The sequence below is a fragment of the Oncorhynchus mykiss genome, unplaced genomic scaffold, assembly GCF_013265735.2.
Source record: "Oncorhynchus mykiss isolate Arlee unplaced genomic scaffold, USDA_OmykA_1.1 un_scaffold_196, whole genome shotgun sequence".
Classification (NCBI taxonomy): Eukaryota; Metazoa; Chordata; class Actinopteri; order Salmoniformes; family Salmonidae; genus Oncorhynchus; species Oncorhynchus mykiss.
Window position 1 is genome coordinate 94,038 of NW_023493679.1, and position 22,111 is coordinate 116,148.

The following is a 22,111-nucleotide window of genomic DNA, read 5'->3' on the forward strand; positions in this document are numbered from 1 at the left end:
ATAAAGTGATAGATAGCTAGAGTGATAGAGCAATAGAGTGATAGATAGATAGTGATATACTTAACAAAAACGTTTCATGAGCTGAAATAAAAGATCCCAGAATTTTAACATGCGCACAAAAAGCCTTTTTCTCTCAAATGTTGTCCACAAATCTGTTTACATCCCTGTTAGTGAGCATCTTATCCTTTGTCAAGAGAGTCCATTAACCTGACAGGTGTGGCATATCAAGAAGCTTATTAAACAACATGATCATTACACAGGTGCACCTTGTGCTGGGGGAAATAACAGGCCACTCTAAAATGTGCAGTTTTGTCACACAACACAACGCAATGCCACAGTCAGCATGCTGACTGCAGGAATGTCCACCAGAGCTGTTTTCAGATAATTTAATGTTCATTTCTCTACCATATGCCGTCTCCAAAGTTGTTTTAGAGAATTTGGCTCTATGTCCCAACCGGCCTCACAACCGCAGACCACTTGTAACCACACCAGCGCAGGATCTCCACATTCGACTTCTTCCCCTGCGGATCATCAGCAGGGGGAGGGGGCGTGCGGAGGAGTATTTCTATCTGTAATTAAGCCCTTTTGTTTGGAAAAACTCATTCTGAGTGGCTGAGCCTAGCTCCCCAGTGGGTCGGCTTGGCTCTCAAGTGGGTGGACATATGCCCTCACAGGCCCAGCCATGGCTGCACCCCTGCCCAGTCATGTGAAATCTGTAGATTAGGGCCTAATTAATTTATTTCAATTGTTACATTTCCTTAAGTGAACTGTAGCAGAGAAAAATCTTTTAAATTGTTCCATGTTGCGTTTAGATTTTTGTTCAGTATAGATAGATAGATAGACTCATATAGGATAGATAGAGATGGTAGGGTACTCTAGGGTAGGGTACTCTAGGCTAGGTTACTTTAGGGTAGGCTACTCCAGGGGAGGGGAGGGTGTTCTAGGGTAGGGTGTTCTAGGGTAGGGTGTTCTAGGGTAGGGTACTCTAGGGTAGGGTGTTCTAGGGTTTGGTGTTCTAGGGGAGGGTAGGTTCCTCCAGGGTAGGGGGCTCTATGGTAGGGTACTTTAGGGTAGGGTATGGTACTCTAGGGTAGGGTAGGGTATTCTAGGTAAGGAGCTCTAGGGAAGGTAGGGTCCTCCAGGGTAGGGTGCTCTAGGATAGGGTAGGGTGCTGTAGTTAGGGTAGGCTACTCTAGGGTAGGGTACTCTAGGGTAGGGTACTTTAGGGTAGGGTAGGGTACTTTAGGATAGGGTAGGGTGCTGTTTGTGTTCTAGGGTAGGGTACTTTAGGGTAGGGTAGGGTGCTGTTTGTGTTCAGGGTAGGGTACTAGTAGAAAGAGTTATAGGTAGATGGTGTGATCGATCGATAGTACTCCAGGGTAGGGTACTCCTGCATTTGGTTCATGTCGTTGGACTGTTCAGAGTGGTGGTGGTGTTGCTAGAGGTGTTGCTACGGGGCTCCAGACTCAATTTGATGGGTCGTTTTGGAATCAACAGAATCTGCTTGTCCAGCTCCAACGGGATCTATAGAGAATAACAGAACAGAACATAACCTTGGTTGTCCATCTCCAACAGGATCTAAATAGAATAATGGTCCATGTTAAAACAGATGATGACCATGTTAAAACAGGTGCTGACAATTTTAAAAAGGCACTGACCATGTTAAAACAGGCAGTGACCATGTTACACAGCTGGTGACCAGGTTGAAACAGGCAGTGACCATGTTAAAACAGGAGCTGACAATGCTAAAACAGGCTGTGACCATAAAAAAACAAGCTTTGACCATGAGAAAACAGTAGGTGACCATATTAAAACTGGTGCTGACCATGTTAAAACAGGTGGTGACCATGTTAAAACAGGTGCTGACCATGTAAAACAGGTCCATGTTATAACAGGCGCTGACCATGTTAAAACAGGTGGTGACCATGTTAAAACAGGTGGTGACCATGTTAAAACAGGTGGTGACCATGTTACAACAGATGCTGACCATGTTAAAACAGGCGGTGACCATGTTAAAACAGGTCCATGTTAAAACAGGTCCATGTTAAAACAGGTGCTGACCATGTACTAAAATAGGTGCTGACCATGTTAAAACAGGTGGTGACCATGTTAAAACAGTTGGTGACCATGTTAAAACAGGTGGTGACCATGCTGAAACAAGCAATGACCATGTTAAACAAGCACTGACCATGTTAAACAGGTGCTGACCATGCTAAAACAGGTGGTGAACATGTTAAAACAGGCGGTGACCATGTTAAAACAGGTGGTGACCATGTTAAAACAGGTGGTGACCATGTTAAAACAGTTCCATGTTAAAAGAGGTCCATATTAAAACAAGCACTGACCATGTTAAAAGAGTTGGTGACCATGTTAAAACAGGTCCATGTTAAAACAGGTGGTGACCATGTTTAAACAGGTGGTGACCATGTTAAAACAAGTGGTGACCATGTACTAAAATAGGTGCTGACCATGTTAAACAGATGGTGACCATGTACTAAAATAGGTGCTGACCATGTTAAACAGATGGTGACCATGTCGTAAAATAGGTGCTAAACCTGTTAAAACAGATGGTGACCATGTACTAAAATAGGTGCTGACCATGTTAAAACAGGTGGTGACCATGTTAAAACAGGTGGAACCATGTTAAAACAGGTTGTGACCACGTTAAAACAGGTGGTGACCATGTTAAAACAGGTGGTGACCATGTTAAAACAGGTGTTGACCATGTACTAAAATAGGTGCTGACCATGTTAAAACAGGTGGTGACCATGCTAAACAAGCACTGACCATGTTAAACAGGTGCTGGCCATGCTAAAACAGGTGGTGACCATGTTAAAAGAGGTGCTGACCATGTTAAAACAGGTGCTGACCATGTTCTAAAATAGGTGCTGACCATGTTAAAGCAGTTCCATGTTAAAACAGGTTCATGATAAAACAAGCACTGACCATGTTAAAACAGGTGGTGACCATGTTAAAACAGGTGGTGACCATGTACTAAAATAGGTGCTGACCATGTTAAAACAGGTGGTGACCATGTACTAAAACAGGTGGTGACCATGTTAAAACAGGGGGTGACCATGTTAAAACAGGTCCATGTTAAAACAGGTCCATGTCAAAACAGATGATGACCATGTTAAAACAGGTGCTGACAATTTTAAAAAGGCGCTGACCATGTTAAAACAGGCAGTGACCATGTTAAAACAGGAGCTGACAATGCTAAAACAGGCTGTGACCATAATAAAACAAGCTTTGACCATGAGAAAACAGTAGGTGACCATATTAAAACTGGTGCTGACCATGTTAAAACAGGTGGTGACCATGTTAAAACAGGTGCTGACCATGTAAAACAGGTCCATGTTATAACAGGCGCTGACCATGTTAAAACAGGTGGTGACCATGTTAAAACAGGTGGTGACCATGTTATAACAGGTGGGGACCATGTTAAAACAGGTCCATGTTAAAACAGGTGCTGACCATGTTAAAACAGGTCCACGTTAAAACAGGTGCTGACCATGTTAAAACAGGTGTTGACCATGTACTAAAATAGGTGCTGACCATGTTAAAACAGGTGGTGACCATGCTAAACAAGCACTGACCATGTTAAACAGGTGCTGACCATGCTAAAACAGGTGGTGACCATGTTAAAAGAGGTGCTGACCATGTTAAAACAGGTGCTGACCATGTTCTAAAATAGGTGCTGACCATGTTAAAGCAGTTCCATGTTAAAACAGGTCCATGTTAAAACAAGCACTGACCATGTTAAAACAGGTGTTGACCATGTTAAAACAGGTGGTGACCATGTACTAAAATAGGTGCTGACCATGTTAAAACAGGTGGTGACCATGTACTAAAACAGGTGGTGACCATGTTAAAACAGGGGGTGACCATGTTAAAACAGGTCCATGTTAAAACAGGTGCTGACAATTTTAAAAAGGCGCTGACCATGTTAAAACAGGCAGTGACCATGTTACACAGCTGGTGACCAGGTTGAAACAGGCAGTGACCATGTTAAAACAGGAGCTGACAATGCTAAAACAGGCTGTGACCATAATAAAACAAGCTTTGACCATGAGAAAACAGTAGGTGACCATATTAAAACTGGTGCTGAACATGTTAAAACAGGTGGTGACCATGTTAAAACAGGTGCTGACCATGTAAAACAGGTCCATGTTATAACAGGCGCTGACCATGTTAAAACAGGTGGTGACCATGTTAAAACAGGTGGTGACCATGTTATAACAGGTGGTGACCATGTTACAACAGATGCTGACCATGTTAAAACAGGTGGTGACCATGTTAAAACAGGTCCATGTTAAAACAGGTGGTGATCATGTTAAAACAGGTGGTGACCATGTTAAAACAGGTCCATGTTAAAACAGGTGGTGACCATGTTAAAACAGGTGGTGACCTTGTTAAAATAGGTGGTGACCATGTTAAAACAGGTGGTGACCATGTTAAAACAGGTGGTGACCATGTTAAAACAGGTCCAAGTTAAAACAGGTCCATGTTAAAACTGGTGGTGACCATGTACTGAAATAGGTGCTGACCATGTTAAAACAGGTGGTGACCATGTTAAAACAGGTGGTGACCATGTTAAAACAGGTGGTGACCATGCTGAAACAGGCAATGACCATGTTAAACAGGTGCTGACCATGCTAAAACAGGCGGTGAACATGTTAAAATAGGAGGTGACCATGTTAAAACAGGTGGTGACCATGTTAAAACAGGTGGTGACCATGTTAAAACAGTTCCATGTTAAAAGAGGTCCATGTTAAAACAAGCACTGACCATGTTAAAAGAGTTGGTGACCATGTTAAAACAGGTCCATGTTAAAATAGGTGGTGACCATGTTTAAACAGGTCGTGACCATGTTAAAACAAGTGGTGACCATGTACTAAAATAGGTGCTGACCATGTTAAACAGATGGTGACCATGTCGTAAAATAGGTGCTAAACCTGTTAAAACAGATGGTGACCATGTACTAAAATAGGTGCTGACCATGTTAAAACAGGTGGTGACCATGTTAAAACAGGTGGTGACCATGTTAAAACTGGTTGTGACCACGTTAAAACAGGTGGTGACCATGTTAAAACAGGTGGTGACCATGTTAAAACAGGTGGTGACCATGTACTAAAATAGTTGCTGACCATGTTAAACAGATGGTGACCATGCTAAACAAGCACTGACCATGTTATTCAGGTGCTGACCATGCTAAAACAGGTGGTGACCATGTTAAAAGAGGTGGTGACCATGTTAAAACAGGTGCTGACCATGTACTAAAATAGGTGCTGACCATGTTAAAGCAGGTGGTGACCATGTACTAAAATAGGTGCTGACCATGTTAAACAGATGGTGACCATGTCCTAAAATAGGTGCTGACCATGTTAAAACAGTTGGTGACCATGTAAAACAGGTGGCGACCATGTTAAAACAGGTGCTGACCATGTTAAAACAGGTGGTGACCATGTACTAAAATAGGTGCTGACCATGTTAAACAGATGGTGACCATGTCCTAAAATAGGTGCTGACCATGTTAAAACAGTTGGTGACCATGTAAAACAGGTGGTGACCATGTTAAAACAGGTGCTGACCATGTTAAAACAGGTGGTGACCATGTACTAAAACAGGTGGTGACCATGTTAAAACAGTTGGTGACCATGTAAAACAGGTGCTGACTATGTAAAACAGGTCCATGTTAAAACAGGTCGTGACCATGTTAAAACAGGAGGTGACCATGTTAAACAAGTTGTGACCATGTTAAAACAGGTGGTGACCATGTTAAAACAGGTGGTGACCATGTTAAAACAGGTAGTGACCATGTTAAAACAGGTGCTGACCATGTAAAACAGGTCCATGTTAAAACAGGTGCTGACCATGTTAAAACAGGTGGGGACCATGTTAAAACAGGTCCATGTTAAAACAGGTGGTGACCATGTTAAAACAGGTGGGGACCATGTTAAAACAGGTCCATGTAAAAACAGGTGGTGACCATGTAAAACAGGTGGTGACCATGATAAAACAGTTTGTGACCATGTTAAAACAGGTGGTGACCATGTTAAAACAGGTGGGGACCATGTTAAAACAGGTGCTGACCATGTTAAAACAGGTCCACGTTAAAACAGGTGCTGACCATGTTAAAACAGGTGGTGACCATGTTAAAACAGGTCCATGTTAAAACAGGTGGTGACCATGTAAAACAGGTGGTGACCATGTAAAACAGGTCCATGTTAAAACAGGTTGTGACCATGTTAAAACAGGTGGTGACCATGTAAAACAGGTTGTGACCACATTAAAACAGGTGGTGACCACGTTAAAACAGGTGGTGACCATGTAAAACAGGTGGTGACCATGATAAAACAGGTGGTGACCATGATAAAACAGGTTGTGACCACATTAAAACAGGTGGTGACCGTGTAAAACAGGTGGTGACCATGTAAAACAGGTGGTGACCATGATAAAACAGGTTGTGACCACATTAAAACAGGTGGTGACCATGTTAAAACAGTTGATGACCATGTAAAACAGGTGGTGACCATGTAAAACAGGTGGTGACCATGTTAAAACAGGTGCTGACCATGTTAAAACAGGTAGTGACCATGTAAAACAGGTGGTGACCATGTTAAAACAGGTGCTGACCATGTAAAACAGGTCCATGTTAAAACAGGTTGTGACCATGTTAAAACAGGTGGTGACCATGTAAAACAGTTTGTGACCACATTAAAACAGGTGGTGACCACGTTAAAACAGGTGGTGACCATGTAAAACAGGTGGTGACCATGATAAAACAGGTGGTGACCATGATAAAACAGGTTGTGACCACATTAAAACAGGTGGTGACCGTGTAAAACAGGTGGTGACCATGTAAAACAGGTGGTGACCATGATAAAACAGGTTGTGACCACATTAAAACAGGTGGTGACCATGTTAAAACAGTTGATGACCATGTAAAACAGGTGGTGACCATGTAAAACAGGTGGTGACCATGTTAAAACAGGTGCTGACCATGTTAAAACAGGTAGTGACCATGTAAAACAGGTCCATGTTAAAACAGGTGCTGACCATGTTAAAACAGGAGGTGACCATGTTAAAACAGGTGGTGACGATGTTAAACAGGCGGTGACCATGTTAAAACAGGTGGTGACCATGTTAAACAGGTGCTGACCATGTTAAAACAGTTGATGACCATGTAAAACAGGTGGTGACCATGTAAAACAGGTGGTGACCATGTAAAACAGGTGGTGACCATGTTAAAACAGGTGCTGACCATGTTAAACAGGTGGCGACCATGTTAAAACAGGTGGTGACCATGTTAAAACAGGAGGTGATCATGTTAAAACAGGTGGTGACCATGCTGAAACAGATACTGATGTTTGATGATGTCATATTCTGTCTGCTCGGGTGAGCGTCTCACCTCGGTCTCGTCGCAGACGGAGAAAGTGAAACTCTGGAGGATCTCGACCATGGCCAGTTTGATCATGATCAGGGCGAAGCGCATCCCGATACAGTTCCTGGGCCCCGCCCCAAACGGCATGTACGTGTACGGATCAATAGGCTCCTTGTTCTCCTTACTGAACCTGGACAGGGGGAGGGCAGACACATTACACATTGTATTGTAGTTGATTTGTGGTTGTTGTTCAGACACAACACATTGCACTACAGTATTATAATGCACTGTAGTTGTGGTTAGCAAAATGTATTAATGATCTTGTGTTTGTATTGTGGTTGTATTATGGTTATGTTATGGTTGTGTTATGGTTGGATTGTGGTTACGGTGCGGTCCAGTACCTCTCTGGTTTGAACTCCTCAGGGTCAGACCAGATCTCTGGGTCACGGTGGAGGGTCCACGTGGGAACCAGGACAACGCAGTCTTTGGGGATGATGATGCCGTTAATCTCCACCGTCTTCTTGGCGACCCTCTCCAGTCGCGGGGAGATGGGGTACAGTCTCAGAGACTCATTCAACACACAGTCCAAATAGTCCATCTGCATCAGAGCTTCGTACTGGATTGGAGCCTGCACCGTGGTTATATACAAATCAGTACCTCACCTCATCTGACACCGGGGATACACACACATTACTACCTCACCCCATCTGACACCGGGGTTACACACACATCAGGACCTCAACATATCTGGCACCCACACAGTATCTATCTCCTCCTGTAGTTTGGTCATGGTGTGGGGGTTACCTTGTTGGGGAACACAGTATCTACCTCCTCCTGCAGTTTGGTCATGGTGTGGCGGTTACCTTGTTGGGGAACACAGTATCTATCTCCTCCTGAAGTTTGGTCATGACGTGGGGATTGGTTGCCAGGTTATAGGCCAGGAAACTCATAGTACTGCTGCTGGTCTCATAGCCGGCGAAGATGAAGATCATGGCCTGAGACAAGATCTCATGATCAGTCAGTCCTGTGGAGGGGGGGAGAGAGGGAGAGAGAGAGAGAGAGAGAGAGAGAGAGAGAGAGAGGAGAATAGTTTCCAGGTGTGTGTTGGTAACATTAGTTTCCAGGTGTGTGTTCGGCAGGTACCTTTAGTCTGTTCCCCTCCTGTCTTTGTGTCGCTGCCTTTCTGAGAGTCGATCATCAGCTGTAAGAAATCCACCCGACTCTGGAAGCAGAAAGACATGAGGTCAAATCCATCCAATCACATCCAACACAAACAGATTCCACTGGATCTGGTCCAATCACAAACAACACAAACATATTATTATGGATCTGGTCCAATCACAACCAACACAAACATATTCTTATGGATCTTGTCCAATCACAACCATCACAAACATATTCTTATGGATCTGGTCCAATCACAACCATCACAAACATAAACAAACAACATAATCAAATATAAATATAAAACATGTTTACGGTTGAGATCCCAGTTTCACGTCCAGATTTGATCTTAATCAGCGAGGCGTAAAAGAAGTCTGTCACCGCAGTCGGGAAGATAGAAAACTTCATCTTCTCCAAGATAGGACCAGTGAAGGGAAACAAAGCTGGAGAATGAGAGGAGAAGAGGAGAAGAGGAGAAGAGAGGAGGACAGGAGAGGAGAGGAGAGGAGAGGAGAGGAGAAAAGCAGAGGAGAGGCGGGAGAGGAGAGGAGAGGAGAGGAGAGGAGAGGAGAGGAGAGGAGAGGAGAGGAGAGGAGAGGAGAGGAGAGGAGAGGAGAAAAGCAGAGGAGAGGCGGGAGAGGAGAGGAGGGGCGGGAGAGGAGAAGAGGAGGAGAGGAGAGGAACAATTTATTGAAAGATGTACAACTTCATATGATTAAAAAGTACAATTCTGCGTCCGTGTGTGTCTGTGCATGTGTTGTCTCACCGACTAGGAGGAACAGTGGGTTTAAAAGGTCAAACTTGACCATCTTCTTGACGTTGGAGACGAAGGGGTCTGAAGGGTTGTTCAGAGAGTCAATGTCCACACTGAAGGCTGTGCTGGTGACCACGTCCATACTGTAGGGCCCAAAGAACCTGCAACACAACCAGAATTACACAACTACTGATCACAACTACACAACTACTGACCCATTACTGCTCTCCAGCGCCTGACTTCCCTGCAGCTGTTATACACTCCCTTACATATAAAAGGGCACACTTAACGGCATTTGCTGTATAATCGATGAGAAACTCCATATTGCTAATGTTCGGTCCCTTACTAGACGTTCGCGAATATTTGTAAAATTTGCAGACGTGCACCGGGGCCAGATCTTCTGTGAAGTCATCGAACGAAGTCTCTCGGAAATTCCACCAGATGGCGAATGGACTCTTATTGCAAATGTACAAAACATCACCAATCACTACATGACCATTTCTCCTAAACGGAAAAGACATCGAAGACGAAACTTGGGCTGTCAGCACCGAAACAAGAGGCCTCAATGTATTTTGTGTTAAGGCCATTTTTCTGGGATTAAAGGTCAAAAACGAAAATAGAGCGCTAATTTGACCGCTTCACGTCAAAGTACATGAACCTACTGTGTAAGGAAAAAAGAACCAGCCATTTATCTATCATAATTTAAGAGAGATTGTACATTGTACAATTGGTGATGTTCAAATATATATACATTTTTTTAAAGTTTTTGATCCAGTTGCGGAATGTTCAGACGAATCTGTTAAAGTGGGTTTCGGAATTCGTGATTTCTGATATTTTATGTGATTTTTTGAAATAACACTCAATCATTCAACCCTCTGTAAATCAGTCAATTCTTAACATAAAGACTTTAAACTCAGGATTATTCTGTAAGAGCCTACCCCAATGAGGATATGTGTTTACTTTCAGCTTCCTGTGCCAACCGGAAGTGCCTTAAATTGGGGTCATAAGGGATGTTTCGAAGGGTTGAAACAGTCAGATCTTTCCAAAACTTCATAAGTGTGATTAGGCAACCCTCATGAACTGTAAATCAGTCATTTCTCCAATCAGATTTGCAAGAAAAACTCACACACACACAACAAGGATGGAGTGACACAGTGTGGGACTTACAGCCACACAGAGCCTGCAATAGTTACCTTTGTTCAAACAATCAAAGAACCGTCAGACCTAGAGCTCTGAAAGTTTGGAAACCTGTTCTAGAGCTCAAGTCAATAGTGCACGGTGAGTTATGTGGCTCTAGAATGTTATCAGACCGAGAAACAGCCTTGTACATTTGCAATAACTTCGATTAATTTTGACCGTCACGAAAATGACGACATTTAGAAAAGTCCCAGAGTTGCAAGACTAGGTGCATTGACACCGCCTCGGCCCATAGAGACGGATCCTTATGTTTCTGTCCGATAGCTCATTCAAGGACCCCGTAGCAATGCCCGGAAAATGTGGATTTTCAGCACCAATTAAGGTTGCAGCTCATGCTTCAAATGACATATCAAGCCAAAACTTGGGATTCGGGGGTCGCCTCAGCTGGACCCGCAGCTAGAACGTAACCACGTGTTTTACGTCTTTATTATGGTGTAAACTGAAAGAGCTGTGAATATTGGGTCTGCTCTGAAATATGTGATAGTTGGCTTTTAAACGAGTTGGAAACAGTAGGTTTGGTGTCAGTTGGTATCAGTTTGGTGTCAGAATTATATCTAATTGATGGATGGACGGTGACTTGCTAGCTGACTTTTGTCCATTTGCAATATGTCTAAACAGTGATAGACATTTAGGTACCATCACCAAATTGACAATCTGAAATCAACACCAACGAGCGATGGAGAGGAACCAGAATCACTGCCCGGCCATCCCGAGTTCATCGGGCCAGTCAATTTCACATTCCTGCAGTTTTTTTGAGCGTGTCAAATTTGTGATGGTAAATGCCCAATTAAACATATTGCAAATGGACAGTTGGGCGCCTGGTGATTGGAACGGGTTACCAGGAGCACATTTTAAAAATGGTTTTAATTGCCTTTAGGGGGTGCAAGGGGTCCACGGTTGGGTAGGGAGCACCCCTCACCTGTGCCCATCCAATAGGGGGTGCCCCTGGTCATTTTGGGAATTAAAAAAAAATTGACCTCAGTTTTGTAAGCATATATTGAAGATAAATACACATTGCAGAGTTTGAGAGTTTGAGAGGATGAGAGGACTAGAGTACTAGAGTACTAATGGTCAATAGTGAATTGTAAATAGGAGTTGGGTTTCAGTTCAACATTTGTTCATGTAAGGAAATACCCCCCTGAAATGGAGAAAAATTAATGGGAACTTATTGGCATCGTACGAAACATATACACGATGTACAATACCACTCAAATGGACGCCATTTAATTCAAAACTTATTGCAAACGTCATATGGCCAAGTGTCACACAGCGAAAATCCAATAGATGGCAAGCGCGCTCCACGGTAAATTTTCATATTGCAAATGCACATCAAGTCCAAGAGTCAAATTTAGAAAGTTTGAAGAAAAAAAATAACGTATCACTGACCACAACCACACAACTACTGACCACAACCACACAACTACCGACCACAACTACTGACCACAACCACACAACTACTGACCACAACTACTGACCATACAACTACTGACCGCAACCACACAACTAAGTATGTGAATCCTTTGGAATTACCTGGATTTCTGCATAAATTAGTTATACAATTTAATCTGATCTTAAAGGCACAGCACACCAACAAAACCTCATCCCAACTGTGAAGTATGGTAGAGCATCACGGTTTGGGGCCTCAGGGCCTGCATTTCTAAGTTTATCAAGACTTTTTGCAGGAGAATGTAAGGCCATCTGTCTGCAAATTGAAGCTTAACAGAAGTTGGGTGAAGTTGGGTGAAGTAAATCAACAACGGAATGGCTTCAAGAGAAGAAAATTCACCATCTGGAGTGGCCCAGTCAGAGTCCTGACCACACAACTACTGACCACACAACTATTGACCACAACCACACAACTATTGACCACAACCACACCACTACCGACCACACAACCACCGACCTCAACCACCGACCACAACTACTGACCATACAGCTACTGACCACACAACTACCGACCACAGTTACTGACCACACAACTACTGACCACAAAACGATTGACCACAACCACACATCTACTGACCACACAACTATTGACCACACGACTACCGACCACACAACTACCGACCACAACTACTGACCATACAGCTACTGACCACACAACTACCCACCACATCTACTGACCACACAACTACTGACCACAAAACGATTGACCACAACCACACATCTACTGACCACACAACTATTGACCACACGACTACTGACCACAACTACTGACCGCACAACTATTGACCACAACCACACAAGTACTGACCACACAACTATTGACTGCATCCCCACAACCACTGACCACACAACTACTGACCACCTCTAGACCACACAACTACTGACTAAAACTACTGACCAGCTGGCAGCTTCATTAAATAGTACCCGCAAAACACCAGTCTCAACGTCAACAGTGAAGAGGAGACTCCGGGATTCTAGCCTTCTAGGCAGAGTTCCTCTGTCCAGTGTCTGTGTTCTTTTGCCCATCTTTACGTTTTATTGGCCAGTCTGAGATATAGCTTTTTCTTTGCAACTCTGCCTAGAAGGCCAGCATCCAGGAGTCGCCACTTCACTGTTGATGTTGAGACTGGTGTTTTGTGGTTACTATTTAATGAAGCTGCCAGTTGAGGACTTGTCAGAAGTTGGGTGAAGTTGGGTGAAGTTTCTCAAACTAGACACTCTAATGTCCTCTTGCTCAGTTGTGCACCGGGGCCTCCCATTCCTCTTTCTATTCTGGTTAGAGCCAGTTTACGCTGTTCTGTGAAGGGAGTAGTACACATCGTTGTACGAGCTTCAGTTTCTTTGGCAATTTCTCGCATGGAATAGCCTTCATTTCTCAGAACAAGAGTAGACTGACTAGTTTCAGGAGAAAGTTATTTGTTTCTGGACATTTTGAGCCTGTAATCAAACCCACAAATGCGGATGCTCCAGATACTCAACTAGTCTAAAGAAGGCCAGTTTTATTGCTTCTTTAATCAGAGCCATAGTTTTCAGCTGTGCTAACATAATTGCAGAAGGGTTTTCTAAGGATCAATTAGCCTTTTAAAATGATAAACTTGGATTAGCTAACACAACGTGCCATTGGAACACAGGAGTGATGGTTGCTGATAATGAGCCTCTGTACGCCCATGTAGATATTCCATTAAAAAATAATAAGTTTTCAGCTACAATAGTCATTTACAACATTAACAATGTCTACACTGTATTTCTGATCAATTTGACGTTATTTAAATGGTGAAAAAAACTGTGCTTTTCTTTCAAAAAACAATTTTTTTGAACGGCACTGTATATGATATATGTATTTATATGTTATAATATTTAAATATCTATGTATGTGTATTACAATGAAGACTCAGGGGTGTAAAGGTGAAAGGTGTAGAGGTTAGAGGTTAGAGGTCAGAGTTCAGGACTCACTCCTTCACTTCGATGGTCCGGTCTTTATCTGCCTGCTTCTTCATTCCGTTCAGCAGGTTAGCAGAGTGCTGCTTCATGATACCAAACATCTAGATGTATAGAGAGAGACAGAGACAGAGAGAGAGAGAGAGAGAGACAGAGAGAAACAGAGACAGAGACAGAGAGAGAGAGAGAGAGAGAGACAGAGAGAGAGACAGAGAGAAACAGAGACAGAGGGAGACAGAGACAGAGAGAAATAGAGACAGAGAGAGAGAGAGAGAGAGAGAGAGAGGTTAACAGAGCGCTGCTTTATGATACCAAACATCTATATGTATAGAGAGAGACAGAGACAGAGACAGAGAGAAACAGAGACAGAGACAGAGACAGAGAGAGAGAGAGAGGTTAACAGAGTGCTGCTTTATGATACCAAACATATATAAATATATATATATATATATATATATATATATATATATTGTGGAGAATGCGGGCATTAGTTGGAGACCGCAAGGAAGGTGTACAGTCAAGGCAGGGAAAGTACCCCAGCTGAAGGTGCCATTATTGACTGGGAGAGACTGCCCCCTATATAAGGAGCTTCGGCACATTATTGACTGGGAGAGACTGCCCCCTATATAAGGAGCTTCGGCACATTATTGACTGGGAGAGACTGCCCCCTATATAAGGAGCTTCGGCACATTACTGACTGGGAGAGACTGCCCGCCATATAAGGAGCTTCGGCACATTATTGACTGGGAGAGACTGCCGCCTATATAAGGAGCTTCAGCAGATGACGTTACACACAGGAAAAAGGGGATCAGGTCTCTCTATCACACGGCAAGAGCCGGGCCACCGAAGGGGGACATGAACGCTAAACAAATCCAAGCTCGAGGTAGTAGCCCTACAAGGAAACGTAGCCTCGACCTCGTCCTCTGGAGCAGAGGAAGAAATAGCGACCCAACGTCTCTGACAGCTATTCCAGGAAACCACCGGTGAAGACACCTGCGAAGGGTTATATACGACCAGGAAGGAAGGAGCAACCAGGGGCTAAGCGCTACATTTGAAGCCCCATCCGAGGAGGGAACATGGAAAGGATTCTCCTCGGCACCCCTGGCGGGGATGGGGAACAACCTCCACACCCCTCTACCGAGGTCGACCAAGAATGAATGGGACAGTTCGGCACCTCTCAGCATAGAGACCCAGACCTACGGGATGCCATGAGGAAGGTGAAGGTGATCGACGGGAGGAACGTTGACGGATCAGGTGAGCCCTCTCTTCCCTACTATGCAATCAGGCAACGAAGGGGGAAAAACAGGAATTATTAATGGTGCCTAGACCATACAGGGATACTGTCCTACAGCTGGCACATTCCCACGTCTTAGGAGGACACCTGGCACGGGACAAAACTATCGACAGAATCATGCAGAGGTTCTATTGGCCCTGTGTCACCCGAGATGTGGCCAGGTAATGTAGGACGTGTGATCAATGTCAGCGTACAGCCCCACGGCAACACCTGCGTGCTTTGATTCCTCTCCCCATCATAGAGACTCCCCTTTGAACGCATAGCTATGGACCTCCCAAAAATCTGCCAGAGGACACGAGTACATCCTAGTTGTCGTAGCTACCAAGTTCCCAGAGGCCATACCCTTTCGTAACTTGTCGTCAAAGGGAATCTCCAAGGAATTGTTCATGATGTTCTCTCGGATGGGCCTTCCCAAGACAATCCTAACCGATCAGGGAACCCCGTTCATGTCCCGGTTGATGAAGGACTTGTGTCGGTTATACCAGGTTCAACAGATACGCACAAGCACATTCCATAGCATCTCCCACCTGTAGCACACGCTCCAGCAGGTATATCTCTCTAGTCACCCCCAAAACCAATTCTTTCTTTGGCCGCCTCTCTTTCCAGTTCTCTGCTGCCAATGACTGGAACGTACTACAAAAATCTCTGAAACTGGAAACACTTATCTCCCTCACTAGCTTTAAGCACCAACTGTCAGAGCAGCTCACAGATTACTGCACCTGTACATAGCCCACCTATAATTTAGCCCTATCAACTACCTCTTTCCCAACTGTATTTAATTTATTTATTTATTTTGCTCCTTTGCACCCCATTATTTTTATTTCTACTTTGCACATTCTTCCATTGCAAAACTACCATTCCAGTGTTTTACTTGCTATATTGTATTTACCTTGCCACCAAGGCCTTTTTTGCCTTTACCTCCCTTCTCACCTCATTTGCTCACATTGTATATAGACTTGTTTATACTTTATTATTGACTGTATGTTTGTTTTACTCCATGTGTAACTCTGTGTTGTTGTATCTGTCGAACTGCTTTGCTTTATCTTGGCCAGGTCGCAATTGTAAATGAGAACTTGTTCTCAACTAGCCTACCTGGTTAAATAAAGGTAAATAATAATAAATAAATAATAATTCCACCCACAGACAGACGGTTTGTGCGAACGCCTGAACAAAACGATTAAAAACATGTTGAGAAGAGTGATGTCCAGAGATGGGACAATCTGGGACATGCTTCTCCCTCTACTTAATGTTTGCCCTGCGAGAAGTACACTGGGTTTTCCCCATTTGAATTGCTCTACTGCAGGCCCTGTCGAGGGATCCTCGATTTAGTCAAGGAGACCTGGGAGGCCCAACCATGCCCATTCCGGTCCACGATGGAACACATTACCCCAATGAGAGACCGCCTGTCGGCAGTGTGGCCCATATTAAAGGCCCATATTAAAGGAGCATATGGAGAAGACGCAACGGACCTAAGGCCGGGCCTACGATAAGTCAGCGACACCCCGTGAGAGAAAGTGATGGTGCTCGTGCCCACGGCTGAACACCGCTTGCTAGCGTAGTGGAGGGGGCCCCTACGAGGTAGCGGAAAGGGTCTCACCGGTCAATTACCTCATCAAGCAACCTGACAGGAGGAAGAAGGTCCAACTCTATCACATAAACCTGTTGAAGAAGAGAGGAGGAGGTGGCTTTGATGGCCCTGGAGGGCAAAGGAAAAAGAGGAGGCCTTACCACAGGTGCGCCGTGGCCGAACTCTCCTGCCGGAGCAGTCGAGATGGCTTTACACGCTGATTATGCAATAGGGCAGGGTGTTCTCAAAAACAGATGTCCTGTTTCACCATATCCACACTGAACCCGGCATATCCGGCCTTAGAGGAATCCTGAGGCCCGCCGAGTCATCGCTAAGAACGAGGTAAAGGGAGATGCTGAGGACGGGTGTGATCGAGCCATCGACGAGTGAGTGGTCCAGTCCCATAGTCCTGGTCCCCAAACCCGGTGGTAGTATGACATTCGACTTTAGGAGGGTGAACGCCATCTCTACATTCGACGCGTATCCCATGCCCCGCGTGGATGAACTCTTGGAGCGCTTAGGAAAGGCCAAGTTCATCACCACCCAGGATTTGATGAAGGGATATTGGCAAGTGTCTGTGCTCTGGAGGATCGCCCAGTATGTGAGGATGCCCTTCGGACAGCATGGTACTGCGACAACTTTCCAACACCTCATGGATGCCATTCTACAGCCCCATCAAGAGTATTCAGCGGCATACATAGACGATGTGGTCATCCACAGCGAGGACTGGGACAGTCACCTCCTGCGACTACGGGCGGTGCTCGTGAGCCTGAAAGCTACAGGGTTGACGGCCAATCACAAAAAAGGCTGCCTGGGTCTGTCCGAAGCGAAATACCCGGGATACACCGTGGGGAACGGGAAAATACGCCCACAGGCAGAGAAGACCAGGGCAATTCGGGACTGGCCTCGACCCCAGACAAAGCGGGATGTTCGGGCCTTCTTATGGATAACGGGATGTTATCGCCGTTTCATCCCAGGATATGCAACCATTGCCAACCCCCTCACAAACCTCATCAAGAAAAACCTGCCAAACCGTGTAGTGTGGAAGGACAAGACGCCTTTCAGTTGCTTAAAGATAGCCTGTGCTCTGATCCCGTCCTGCAAGCTCCTGACTTCTCCCAAGAGTTCATTGTGCAGGTCGACGCCTCGGATACGGGGCTCGGGCCATCCTAGCTCAGGGTGAAGGCCTATTCTCTTCATAAGTAGGAAGCGCAGTGATCGGGAACAGTGGGCCCTCGATTATCTCCGGTACTACCTGCTTGGACGTAGGTTTGCCCTCGTTACCGACCATGCTCCCCTCACGTGGATGACCGGTAAGAGAAACAATAACAACACAATAGCCAGATGGTTTCTTGCTTTACAACCGTTTTCTTTCCATGTCATCCACAGGGCCGGATCGAGGAACGGGAATGCAGACGCGCTGTCCCGGCCCTCTGGTCCGGTCCTGAGGGGGGAGGTATGTGGAAGGACCGCCAGATGGCTGGATAGTAGCCCAGCTAGGCATGTGGGTCAAGGTGATCAGGGGCAACAGCTGACAGTACTATTGACCTATTCTCTTTTCCCTACAAAAGAGAGGAGGGAGGTGGAAGATATAAAAGAAAAGAGTGTTTGCTCCTCCAAAGGAGGAGACGTACCTTTCAGAAGGTGAAAAGAAGAAGACAAACTACCTCTGGGGGACGGCCACCACGAGATGGGAGCTATCCACGAACAAACCATTAAGACGGTGACAAATCAGTGATTTATGTTATTGTGTAAAGATACTCGTCTTGTGTTTCTTTTTCGTGTACAGAAGAAGATTTATGTTTTCCTTGGGAGATCATCATTGATTGTGTTGGAGTGTTGGAGTTGAAAGAAATCCCTCAATGGAGAACTTTGTTCAATTAAGAAAACATACTCCTGACTCGTTTATTCCACCTTTCCGCTTTAGAGTAACACCAAATTACTTGGTCCGCTCACTATATATATATATATATATATTGAGAGAGAGAGATAGAGAGAGAGAGACGTAGAGAGAGAGAGTGAGAGAGAGAGAGAGAGAGAGAGAGAGAGAGAGAAATACAGAGCGAGAGAGAGAGAGATTGAGAGAGAGAGAGAGAGAGAGAGACAGAGAGAGACATAGAGATAGAGAGAGCGAGAGAGTGGTTAACAGAGTGCTGTTTCATGATACCAAACATCTACATATCTACATATATATATATATAGCAGTTATTAATTCAGACCCATAACCATTCAGATGGTGGTAGACTATAGCAGTTATTAATTCAGACCCATAACCATTCAGATGGCGGTAGACTATAGCAGTTATTAATTCAGACCCATAACCATTCAGATGGTGGTAGACTATAGCAGTTATTAATTCAGACCCATAACCATTCAGATGGTGGTAGACTATAGCAGTTATTAATTCAGACCCATAACCATTCAGATGGCAGTAGACTATAGCAGTTATTAATTCAGACCCATAACCATTCAGATGGTGGTAGACTATAGCAGTTATTAATTCAGACACATAACCATTCAGATGGCGGTAGACTATAGCAGTTATTAATTCAGACCCATAACCATTCAGATGGGGGTAGACTATAGCAGTTATTAATTCAGACCCATAACCATTCAGATGGTGGTAGACTATAGCAGTTATTAATTCAGACCCATAACCATTCAGACCCATAACCATTCAGATGGTGGTAGACTATAGCAGTTATTAATTCAGACCCATAACCATTCAGATGGTGGTAGACTATAGCAGTTATTAATTCAGACCCATAACCATTCAGATGGTGGTAGACTATAGCAGTTATTAATTCAGACCCATAACCATTCAAATCAAATCAAATCAAATCAAATTTTATTTGTCACATACACATGGTTAGCAGATGTTAATGCGAGTGTAGCGAAATGCTTGTGCTTCTAGTTCCGACAATGCAGTAATAACCAACAAGTAATCTAACTAACAATTCCAAAACTACTGTCTTGTACACAGTGTGAGGGGATAAAGAATATGTACATAAGGATATATGAATGAGTGATGGTACAGAGCAGCATAGGCAGATACAGTAGATTGTATCGAGTACAGTATATACATATGAGATGAGTATGTAAACAAAGTGGCATAGTTAAAGTGGCTAGTGATACATGTATTCTTTACTTCCGGCGCCGACAGAGATGGCCGCCTCGCTTCGCGTTCCTAGGAAACTATGCAGTTTTTTGTTTTTTTACGTGTTATTTCTTACATTAGTACCCCAGGTCATCTTAGGTTTCATCACATACAGTCGAGAAGAACTACTGAATATAAGATCAGCGTCAACTCACCATCAGTACGACCAAGAATACGCTTTTCGCGACGCGGATCCTGTGCTCTGCCTTACAAACAGGACAACGGAGTGGATCCTATGCAGCGACCCAAAAAAACGACTCCGAAAAAGAGGGAAACGAGGCGGTCTTCTGGTCAGACTCCGGAGACGGGCACATCGTGCACCATTCCCTAGCATTGTTCTTGCCAATGTCCAGTCTCTTGACAACAAGGTTGATGAAATCCGAGCAAGGGTAGCATTCCAGAGGGACATCAGAGACTGTAACGTTCTTTGCTTCACGGAAACGTGGCTTACTGGAGAGACGCTATCCGAAGCGGTGCAGCCAACAGGTTTCTCCACGCATCGCGCAGACAGGAAAAAACATCTTTCTGGTAAAAAGAGGGGCGGGGGCGTATGCCTTATGACTAACGTGACATGGTGTGATGAAAGAAACATACAGGAACTCAAATCCTTCTGTTCACCTGATTTAGAATTCCTCACAATCAAATGTAGACCGCATTATCTACCAAGAGAATTCTCTTCGATTATAATCACAGCCGTATATATCCCCCCCCAAGTTGGCTCTGAATGAACTTTATTTGACTCTTTGCAAACTGGAAACCATTTATCCGGAGGCTGCATTCATTGTAGCTGGGGATTTTAACAAGGCTAATCTGAAAACAAGACTCCCCAAATTTTATCAGCATATCGATTGCGCAACCAGGGGTGGAAAGACTTTGGATCATTGTTACTCTAACTTCCGCGACACATATAAGGCCCTGCCCCGCCCCCCTTTCGGAAAAGCTGACCACGACTCCATTTTGTTGATCCCTGCCTACAGACAGAAACTAAAACAAGAGGCTCCCACGCTGAGGTCTGTCCAACGCTGGTCCGACCAAGCTGACTCCACACTCCAAGACTGCTTCCATCACGTGGACTGGGACATGTTTCGTATTGCGTCAGACAACAACATTGACGAATACGCTGATTCGGTGTGCGAGTTCATTAGAACGTGCGTTGAAGATGTCGTTCCCATAGCAACGATTAAAACATTCCCTAACCAGAAACCATGGATTGATGGCAGCATTCGTGTGAAACTGAAAGCGCGAACCACTGCTTTTAATCAGGGCAAGGTGTCTGGTAACATGACCGAATACAAACAGTGCAGCTATTCCCTCCGCAAGGCTATCAAACAAGCTAAGCGTCAGTACAGAGACAAAGTAGAATCTCAATTCAACGGCTCAGACACAAGAGGCATGTGGCAGGGTCTACAGTCAATCACGGACTACAGGAAGAAATCCAGCCCAGTCACGGACCAGGATGTCCTGCTCCCAGGCAGACTAAATAACTTTTTTGCCCGCTTTGAGGACAATACAGTGCCACTGACACGGCCTGCAACGAAAACTTGCGGTCTCTCCTTCACTGCAGCCGAGGTGAGTAAGACATTTAAACGTGTTAACCCTCGCAAGGCTGCAGGCCCAGACGGCATCCCCAGCCGCGCCCTCAGAGCATGCGCAGACCAGCTGGCCGGTGTGTTTACGGACATATTCAATCAATCCCTATACCAGTCTGCTGTTCCCACATGCTTCAAGAGGGCCACCATTGTTCCTGTTCCCAAGAAAGCTAAGGTAACTGAGCTAAACGACTACCGCCCCGTAGCACTCACTTCCGTCATCATGAAGTGCTTTGAGAGACTAGTCAAGGACCATATCACCTCCACCCTACCTGACACCCTAGACCCACTCCAATTTGCTTACCGCCCAAATAGGTCCACAGACGATGCAATCTCAACCACACTGCACACTGCCCTAACCCATCTGGACAAGAGGAATACCTATGTGAGAATGCTGTTCGTTGACTACAGCTCGGCATTCAACACCATAGTACCCTCCAAGCTCGTCATCAAGCTCGAGACCCTGGGTCTCGACCCCGCCCTGTGCAACTGGGTACTGGACTTCCTGACGGGCCGCCCCCAGGTGGTGAGGGTAGGCAACAACATCTCCTCCCCGCTGATCCTCAACACTGGGGCCCCACAAGAGTGCGTTCTGAGCCCTCTCCTGTACTCCCTGTTCAC

The 22,111-nt window shown here is 44.8% G+C and overlaps 1 protein-coding gene across 1 annotated transcript in view; it reads right to left on the minus strand.

Annotated features, from left to right (window-relative positions):
- Positions 1 to 951: 951 nt before the first annotated feature.
- The window catches only part of LOC110518927 (cytochrome P450 3A27-like), a 37,597-nt gene continuing 16,437 nt past the window's right edge, over positions 952 to 22,111 (minus strand). The window contains exons 6-13 of the mRNA XM_036972882.1: positions 13,899 to 13,987; positions 9,315 to 9,463; positions 8,864 to 8,991; positions 8,528 to 8,606; positions 8,248 to 8,408; positions 7,786 to 8,012; positions 7,412 to 7,574; positions 952 to 1,524 (exon numbers count right to left, since the gene is read on the minus strand). Coding sequence (XP_036828777.1) covers positions 1,402 to 1,524; positions 7,412 to 7,574; positions 7,786 to 8,012; positions 8,248 to 8,408; positions 8,528 to 8,606; positions 8,864 to 8,991; positions 9,315 to 9,463; positions 13,899 to 13,987 — 1,119 coding nt within the window. The 3' untranslated portion in view covers positions 952 to 1,401. The remainder of the gene's footprint in view (positions 1,525 to 7,411; positions 7,575 to 7,785; positions 8,013 to 8,247; positions 8,409 to 8,527; positions 8,607 to 8,863; positions 8,992 to 9,314; positions 9,464 to 13,898; positions 13,988 to 22,111) is intronic.